A 9,690-nucleotide genomic window follows, 5' to 3' on the forward strand; every position below is an offset into this window, starting at 1 on the left:
GCTTATAAATAATATTTAAACATTGATTTATCCCCATCCATTGCTCTGATATGTTAAGAACACAAAAACCACACAACCATTGGAAACAAATTAGTTTTTGAGTGTTGAGAGCTTGTACCGTAGAGGCATGTTTAGAAAAATTAGCAACCATCTTGAATTGACCGGGTGGAACCCTCTTAATCAAACTTTTTTTAAATGTTCAAGAAAATAACGCAATAGTGACTTTCCATAATGTTATGACCTGTTTCAAAACTGTTATTTATTAATGGTCCATCCAAGTCACTAAAGTCAAGCCTGAGTGTTATTTGAAAATTACCATCATACAAAGCAACAAAATGATTGAAACATCAGTGAAACGGACTGTGAAATAAAATAGGTTCATATAAGTTTTCTAGGGGTAAATATTAGGGATGGTATTTTTTTTCATCTGAATTATGCTGTGAAAAACCTGATAAGAATGTGTAGGCTCCAGTCAAAATCAGTGAGAGACAGAGCATCATCTTCAAAACCACAATGAAGTCCTGGGTGACTGCGTAGGTCTTGATGCTGTGGCAGTTGATGAATCCCATGAGGACTGAAAATATTATTTACTATAGAAGGATTTTATAACTCACTAAAGGACCAGCTGATCGTAGCTAGTAACAAAGCTACCATGTCATTCCTTCAGTAGAATTGGCAATGTAGCAAGTAGTGCAGTTTAGTGCCAAACGTCCCATTAGCTAACATGGCAGACAGGTGACACCCAAGATGTATGGACTTAAAGTTTTACTCTTTTACTCCATACATCTTGGGTGACACCCGCTCATTTGCGTCGTATTATTCATTTAAATTTAAGTTTATGAATATAAATTTATTAAAAGATTGAAAATAAAACATAATAATGTTGTAAACCAAAAACAATTAAATTGAAAATCTATTTGCACATTTAAAGTGAAGTCAATATTTTCATAGCCTAGTACAGTAACCAAGCTTTCATAAATAAATACACAAATGCACATTATTTGCCTCCAAACAAAACAGCTGTAACAGCACTACTGACAGTGTTGCCACTTCGAACGCCTTTTGTTAAAGGTGGCGTGATAAGAATTGCCTGCCTGCAGATTGCCTTTATAAACTCGCAGAATAACTTCTATTTTACATGTTTTCCTTTTATTGAAAATAAGATTGTAACGTGATCTTACGGTAGTAGCTTTAACAGTACAATTGATTAACAAAATATAATAATTAATATAATAATGATACCAACCAATAGTTTTGTGGTATCCAGCTTAAAAAGTTGGTAATCCACTTCAAAAACTTAAAACTTAATATTGACAACTAGTACTAAACTAATCCATAATAGACTATAAACTAATTTGTGAAACTCTTCTAAAATAACCTAAATCAAATAAGAACACTGTTTGCTAAAAAATCTTATACTTGCATAGAAAAAACGCTCCTATGAGGAATTTAATAAAGAAGCTAAATTCCATTTAGAATTCAGCACTGACAGCCGGAGCTATGATTGCCCACATGTAGTCCGCAGAGATGATACTGTGGATGGCCGCAGTGATGGGTCTGAGGAAAATGAAGTTGATCCACAAAAAGAGAAAGCCAGGAGTATGACCGAAGAATGGGTGGAAGTCTTTAAAGGCTTCGTGAATGTAGATGTATTGGCTTCCGGTCTTCGGAACTACCGAACACAACTCAGCAAACGGCAAAATTGCTGGAAAATGAAGGGCACGTTAAATAATACTAATCACAACTATAGAATTAACACACTCCCTTATAGATCTTTCATCCATGTTGATAAGCTGATAAACAATTTTATGTTACGTACGGTACGTCAATGTGAATGTTTAAATGTACAACGAGTTTGAAACCTTGTTGATATTAATGACTTTTGGATGGTTAAATAGACACTCAATCTATGTGGAACAGATAGTTGTAGAATAAAAAATGAATGGAGTGTCTAGTTGTATCAATAGTCAAACATGATAACATCTAAAATTCAAAATATCTCCTAATTTTAGTAAAAGATAGTTTTGTGACATGAAATATGCTTTATAGTTCGGCCGCTTAGAAAACGACCTGCCCGCTAATGCTAAACCAATGCTGGAGGAGGTCGCTTTCTAAGCGGCCGAACTATAGTTTATACAGTATTAGTTTATCTTGACAACTTTTAGCTGTCCTTTTGGTTTTGCTCAGTTATAAAGGTGGCGCACTCGACAGAAATAAGTAATTTTCAACAGAGCATCCCTGCAGTGACTCAATTCCTAAGTTAATTTTTGGAATGGAACATCTAGTTATATTCATATTACAAGATACAGAAGGCAGTAATCACAATAATAAACTAAATGTACCCCTCCTAGATTCATCTTCCTTATAGATCAGCTGATAACAATTTTAAGACATGTTTATGTCCATTTTTGAACATGCAAAGAGTTTAAAGTATGGCTGATATTGTGTGGGAAATCTCCATAGTTTTCTCCAATATACTGATGCTCTTCCTTCCACCTAGGATGCACTTAGAAGTGAGAGGAAAAACCCATATATAAATTCCAAAGTACCCGCGAACTTTTGTGAAAACTACAAGTCACACCCTCATAAACCATATATTTAAAATGTTCGTCATGACGAGAAACCTTGAGCAAAAACTATCCATTATGTCATAAATAGCCCTTTAAGGTCGTAATTCCTTTCTAAAGGGAACTTTTCATATTACCTAATGTCAAAAGTACCTCAGCTGCACTCTTATTTGTTTGTTATTCTTTAAATTTCTTATCTTATTAAAATCAGGTGTGATTATTTATTTGTATTACTGTATTCTGTTTTGGTTTTGGTTATTTCAGCTTAACTTAACCATTCAATAGTTTTATTAATACTTAGAAGTCAAACGGGAACGGGGTGAAGCCCGTGGGTAACAGCTAGTTTATATAAAACAAATTTTATATTGCTGTTGATTTTACATCATATTTATAGTGTTCTAAAACCAGTAGTGATTCTTAGGTTACTAAACAATGGCTTTCATGACATTTTAACGCAAAAGTCAATTCCCCGTTACAAAGCATAGGTAATGATAATAATTAGTAACACAAAGTATACCTGCTTTTACTTACTGAGAAGCATGATGAGACTACAAATAAACCACATGACAAAACTCATCCCAACAGAGCCACACTCGCCGAGTATAGTACCTGGGCTTGAAAATATACCAACTCCTGAAACATCAAAATGGAAAACGTCAATGGTAACGCACATACAAGAGCTTAACAGTAGTTGTTAGCTTTATTTCAACTAGTTGTTCTGCCCGTGCCTCGCCATGGGGAGAAAACACATAGAAGATATGGTGATTCTTCGCCACCTTGTTCAATGCAACTGCTAGTTGATTAAGCCCTTGTTTTTTATGTAAATTAATTATATGCTCTACAGATACATTTTTCCCCCCCAAGTCACTTAATTGTATACACAACATTTGTCCGCACCCCCAATTGTTGTGTTTCAAATATATATAACTAAACTAAAACTAATAATTCAAAGGTTTGAACACTATTCCACATTATAAGAAAAACTTACTGTCACTTCTTTTGATGCAATTAAGAAATCCATGGTAGAATATAAGGTTACCTTGAGGAAAAGTAAACAAACAAACTCAAATCTAACAGCTGATGTTTCTTCAATATTTTAATGTAATTAACAACAGCCCTTTAATTGAGATTCCTGCCCTTAGGAGATGATTATGTTTTGAATTAAGTGGATAATGACACATTACATATTTTAAATTACTGTAATTATTTTTACTTAGACTAGGGGTTTTCAATTATTATGATGTCAGAAATTAGGATAGTAATTCTATTTTATTAATTTAACCGTTGCAATAGCTAAAAATACTATTTATCACTGAGTTTAATGAAGTAAATATTTGAACAATCGTAAAAAAATATTCACTTCATCAAACTCAGTCGATTAAAGCAGGGACAAACTGTGGTTGACCACACCATGCTACGGTGGCTGCTGTGGTATTTAGTGAACCGTGAAACTTGAGCAAAACCAAATGACCTTAGTGAGAATTCATTTATAAGTGAACGCATCATCTGAAATAACACCCAGACGTTGGAAATGGATGGATGTTTGGTTGTCATTTTTGTCGGTATGTAGTGAGACGCATTTATTTTTTATTTATTTTTCTAAACGCACCATTCTATTTTTTTAAATAGAATTGTAAATTGTTATTCTTGTTACTGTTATTGTTTATTATTGTTATTGTTATTGTATTATCATCTTGATGTAGAAAAATTTGTAAAATTGGTTTAACCGTGGGAAATAAATAAATAAATAAATAAACAAACGCTTAGTTGCTCACTCAATGAAAACTGTACTACAGTATAAAGATGTGACATTAAAACACATTTTTTTTAGTTCTTGGAGGCACACTAAAAACTTTATAATTACTTAAACTTAATAATTTATGAGACTCTACATCATCAACATAGTTTATTGATTGTTGTCAATGGCTTTTTGACTCCTTAACTATTTTAATTTCAGTTTTTGCTTTACCTTAAAAAAAACACACAGGAACCACATTTTGTTTATAATGCTAGATTTTGCTGAAATGAAAAAAAAAACATTAGTTTGTATTCCCATATTCTAGGAATGTATGACAACAGCATTCAACATGTTTTCCAGTTTCTATTTGTAACACTGTTCTTGGAGAACAATCGACTTTTGTGGAGAGATTTGCGTGGAAATCATTGGATTTTGACTTCGGGGAGGATTGGGTTGCGGAGGCAGCTCTAAGTCAGAAGCTGTTCCAGCCAGAGAACAACCTCCCCGTGGGCATCGAGGTGTGGCGCAACAAGCTCTTCATCACCGTCCCAAGATGGCGAGAAGGTTAGTCAGACAAACCATTCTAATTTGTTTCAGAAACATTTTAAGTCTCTTAGTGTTTTGTGCTTGGTGTCTTTTTGTGTTTTCCTCATTCATTGTCGTTTTGTAAACTTCTTGCAATGTCCAAAACCTGGTCTAGTTCTTCATCTGAAGTAGAAATTTTGTTAGACAGCATTGTTAAATGTTAGCCAAAGACTGATATCTGTGTTGTGTAAAGAATCTATCTGCTCGGGATCATATCAGCAACATCCAGATTTGAAGGTGACAACATATTATAGTATTTGCTAAACTTATTTTGTGATTCATCAGGCAAAAACATTGATAAGAAAAGTAAAAACGATATGTTTCTTGGCTAATGCTAGTTTTGTAAATCTAAAAAACACTAATGAAACCAGTTAAACTTATATGGGATTTGCTTTACCTGATTTAAAAAAAAAATCATGTACCGTAACATTTTAAACTAACTAGCATACAAGGAAGGATTTTCACAGGCATACGTGAGAGTGATAGTCCATCTTCCCCAAGAACACAACTTATCTCTACACTATACACAATAAAATGTCACTGTCATTAAGAAATCGTACACAACTTCAGTTTCTAATCACCCAACCACGACTTCTTTCAGGAGTGCCATCAACATTGAACTATGTTGATTTGTCAACTCCGGACACTTCACCCAAACTTCGACCCTACCCCGACTGGGCGACTAACCGTGAGGGAGACTGTGAAGGGCTTACCACCACGTACCGGGTACGGGTGGACCGCTGTGACCGACTCTGGGTGCTGGACTCCGGGGCCGTGGGTCTGGGTAAGTCTACAATATAGCCAAAATCTACCTCAAGAGCATCAAGTAAACTGTTTTTTGGATTTTCAATCCGACAGTGCTGATATCTTTAGATTTAATTTATTTTATTTTTAATTATCTTTGTTTACTGAGTATTTGTTTATTAGAAGAATGTGTTTGCTCTTTTTTTAAGGTTAAAGGGTTAAATATTTAATAGGTGAATTAAAGTTGCCACCTTTGGCTAAAGAAAAATCAAGATGGCCGCCTCCCCCAGACGTACATAGACAAAACAACAACATAGACACAAGCAAAATTCAGCCACAGTAAAATAATTATTGTTTTCCCTCAGCACCCAGGTGGGCTGTTTAAAATACGTTTTCACCACACTATCATGTTTTTGGCTGTATTACATACGTTAATTGGTGGCCGAAAGTTACGTTTTGCTGGCGATGCCAGCTGTCCATAATTTGGGGACCGAGCAGGTTTTTACAGGCCGGGGCCGCAAAATCAGCTGTCCGCTTACTTACTTAAAACATGAATGCATTTTAAATACATAATCAAAATCCATAGCATTTCAATAGAATTGTGTTATTGTCACCGTTGCCTAGCAACTATATATTTTTATTTTTGCTGATTCCTCAAATTATTTCTTCACATAACCTTAAAGTTGTAGTTGTGTTGACTATCAGTGTGCATTATTATTGTGGTGAATAGTGGTAATAGGGTATAGTGTGGTGAAAAATAGCGTTCGTACCACGGACCGAAATGGTTTTGCGGCTCTCGATCGATTTAAGTTCTCGACTTCGTCTCGAACTTAAAAACTATCTCGAGCCGGCAAAACCTAATTTTCGGCCCTAGGTACGAAATATACTATTGTGACACCCTGTAAAAAAGCTACACTGTAACAAAGAATCTTAATCTTTGATCAGGGCCATATAGTACTACAGTACCAAAAGCACATAATTTATTGTGTACCTCTACCTCTACGCCTTTGTCATTTTTAAAGTTTTTGGAAGGGAACAGTCCAAATCTGTAAATGGTTACAAATGTAGCTTATGAACCAAGTGTTGCTTCATAATCATATGATTTGCAGGTAACTCAACCAAGCAGCTGTGTCCTCTCGCCATCCATGTGTTCGATCTCCACACAAACACTAGACTGAGGAAGTACAACCTGAGGAAGGACGATACCAACAGCAACTCCTTCATCCCCAACCTGGTAGTGGACGTCGGTGATTCTTGTGAGAACTCATATCTCTACCTGGCCGACGCTCTAGGCTACGGTCTCATAGTCTACTCCTGGCAGGCCAACGACTCCTGGCGGTTCCAACATGGCTACTTCATGCCTGACCCCCTGGCAGGTGACTACACGGTCGGAGGAGTCAACTACCAATGGAGCAACGAGGGAGTGTTTGGGCTGGCTTTGAGTCCTCCCCACTCCAACGGGTTTAAGACGCTCTTCTTTCATCCACTCTCCAGCTACAGGTTAGCGGTCTTCACGTAGATTCACAATTGTTCTAGATCCACATTAAAACCTTAACCAAAATAAAAGAGGTGGAGCTGTTTCGGATAACCTGTTTTTTTTTTATAATCGTTATTATATAATATATAATTGAATTTAAAGACTACTATATTTTGGTTCAAAGACGTCTACAATAGTAGCTTTTGCATTGTTTTAGTTTATGTCATCTTAAAATCCAGAACTGCATATATATATAAAATAAACTTGTATTCAGTTTCACTAGAATTCATGTTGTTTCTAACAAAAACAACAATGAATCAACATGAAACCACAACAATGAAACAACATAAATTCTAGTGAATAAGTATTGCGCTAGTGTCTTCTCCCTTACACCTAAAATAGCATCCAGCAATAATCTATTCAAATAGGTGAATTTTGAAGAGTCGTTCATCCAAAAATTGGTATACAGTATTAGTTATTATTTTAAAACTGTATATTTTGTGATAAATCCATTAATTAGCTTAGCTTTATGCACAAGTATACAAATTATACTGTCTCTTAATACTGAGTATGTAAAAATGAGTAACAAAGCTAATTTTTTAGGGATTTTTACGTTTCCACCAAAGTTCTTCAGAACAAGACCAAAGTTGACAACAGTTTCCGAGACTTCTACCTCCTGCCAAACAGAGGTTCGGCCGGCCATGTCTCCACTCACGTAATGGATGATCACGGAGTCTTGTTCTACAACTCCATAGACAAGTCCTCTGTTGCATGCTGGGACTCCTCCAAACCTTACCGCAAAGAGAATTTACTCACTTTGATGAATGACGAGGAAAAGTTGATATTTCCCAGTGATATCAGAGTAGACAGTTTACGAACTTTGTGGGTGATCTCAGACAGAATGCCTGTTCATCTCTTCTCCAGCTTGAACTACACAGATTACAATTTTCGTGTTTTCTTCTCTCCGATTGAACCACTCATCGCCGGGACTGTTTGTGATCCGTCCTTACCCGAGTATAGGCTTACGCCATCTTTGGACCAGGGACTCTATGTGTGACTGTTAGTGTAAAAAGTGTATGTTTATGTAAATAATGGTTTATGCAGGGTAATTAAATCATGTACCAAATCATTATTATTATTACCAATTGAGATGGGTACACCAACTAAGTGTGTATTTTAACCAAAATATGAGTTAATAATTAATAAGTGTAGAATAGAGCGAGATGCCTTTTAGCGAATTTCCCATATAGGGAATAAGCTATTACCGTAGTACTCATGGTAAGACCTGGACCCGGGACCAATTTACTTTTTTGTTTTGAGGTCCCTAGAGGCCAAAATCACCATCCGCTCAAATTCATATATATATATATTTATTTATATATGTGACCGTTAGCGCGATAACTCGAGCAAAAATCATCCGATTTTTATGAAATTTGGTACAAACGTTTAAATCTACGTTTATTCGAACGAGTTCGCGAACCAGCATGATTGGACCATGGAAACTTTATGGGGGGATTTATGGGGGTTTTATGGGGTAAAAATTTCTTTTTCCCATTTTTGACCCTAAAAACTTAAAATTTAGCAATTTCTTTCCAAACCATTTTGTAGAGCTTAAAAAAAAATAATTTAGTATATTGAAGCGTTGTTATGCGCCTAATGGTTACGGAGAAAATCCCAAAAATCTGTAAATTTAAAATTCCCATGTTATTCTTATGGAGAATAAGTAAACTGTTGTTGGTTGCTTGCGTATGAACATATTTTGATAAAATTTGGAAAATGCATTCATTTCATACTAAACTATAACATTTTACAAAAAAAAACAGCTTTTTACCCTCCCTGTTGCAGCAAACCTAAGTACTCGTTAAACTTATGTTATTTAATAGGGAATAAATGTGATGTTTTTAAGGAGGAATTTTAGTGTAAATCCAATCAGGCAAATGGAAATTCGCTTAGTCTGCAGGTTTGCTGCGGCGGGGGTATTTAACTTTTTTACTGACTAAAACCAGAGCTGTTTTATTAGTCATGACTATTTATTTAAAGCTCAAAGGTCAAGGACAACTGTGTGTCTATAGTTTCATTAGTTTCATACCCTATAAAAAGGTACTCACTTTTCACAGGATCGAACCAGCAACCGTTTGATTGTAAGGCAAGCACTACAACCACTAACCTATAGAATACAAACTGTTACATTACCTATGACATAGTTGAGGATGAAGTTGACAGCACTAACGAACGACAGTTCTCTCTCAAAGTGGATGGATCTGACTTCATCATCCAATGATTGCGTTCTCCGAGTCCTCGGAACAACCTGCGTCTTATCAGGATTGAACTCCTCGCTCGGCACATTCAACATGATACAACAGTAGCCCTCTATTGAGGAATAATGCTGAAGAGTGTTTATTTCGAGAAAACGGCGTGAGAAAAGGTTTGAAATACAATCCACTTTAGAACAAATCCGAGAATTCCTCTGGATGTCACTAAAATTTTTACATAAAAAACTACAAAAACTTTGAAAACTCAGTTAAATTAGACAATTTTAATTTTTTCTGTAATTCTATAAAATACATAAGTAATATTAC

At 35.4% G+C, this 9,690-nt stretch overlaps 1 protein-coding gene across 1 annotated transcript; it reads left to right on the forward strand.

Annotated features, from left to right (window-relative positions):
* Positions 1-4,098: 4,098 nt before the first annotated feature.
* LOC128995553 (protein yellow-like) lies at positions 4,099-8,168 on the forward strand. Its single transcript, XM_054420571.1, has 5 exons — positions 4,099-4,129; positions 4,666-4,869; positions 5,492-5,674; positions 6,744-7,134; positions 7,715-8,168. The coding sequence occupies exons 1-5, from the start codon at positions 4,099-4,101 to the stop codon at positions 8,166-8,168; spliced, it is 1,263 nt and encodes a 420-aa protein (XP_054276546.1).
* Positions 8,169-9,690: the final 1,522 nt, after the last annotated feature.

Source organism: Macrosteles quadrilineatus, unplaced genomic scaffold (genome assembly GCF_028750875.1).
Source record: "Macrosteles quadrilineatus isolate MER2022 unplaced genomic scaffold, UCM_ALF_1.0 Scaffold_5__1_contigs__length_97177068, whole genome shotgun sequence".
Classification (NCBI taxonomy): Eukaryota; Metazoa; Arthropoda; class Insecta; order Hemiptera; family Cicadellidae; genus Macrosteles; species Macrosteles quadrilineatus.

What these genes read in the sequence shown, in the direction of transcription:
- LOC128995553 (XM_054420571.1), top strand. Translation starts at nt 4,099, where the DNA reads ATGGATGGATGTTTGGTTGTCATTTTTGTCG. An exon ending in CGTCCCAAGATGGCGAGAAG is followed by an intron (nt 4,870 to 5,491) that starts GTTAGTCAGACA and finishes GACTTCTTTCAG; the next exon opens with GAGTGCCATCAACATTGAAC. An exon ending in CATCCACTCTCCAGCTACAG is followed by an intron (nt 7,135 to 7,714) that starts GTTAGCGGTCTT and finishes CTAATTTTTTAG; the next exon opens with GGATTTTTACGTTTCCACCA.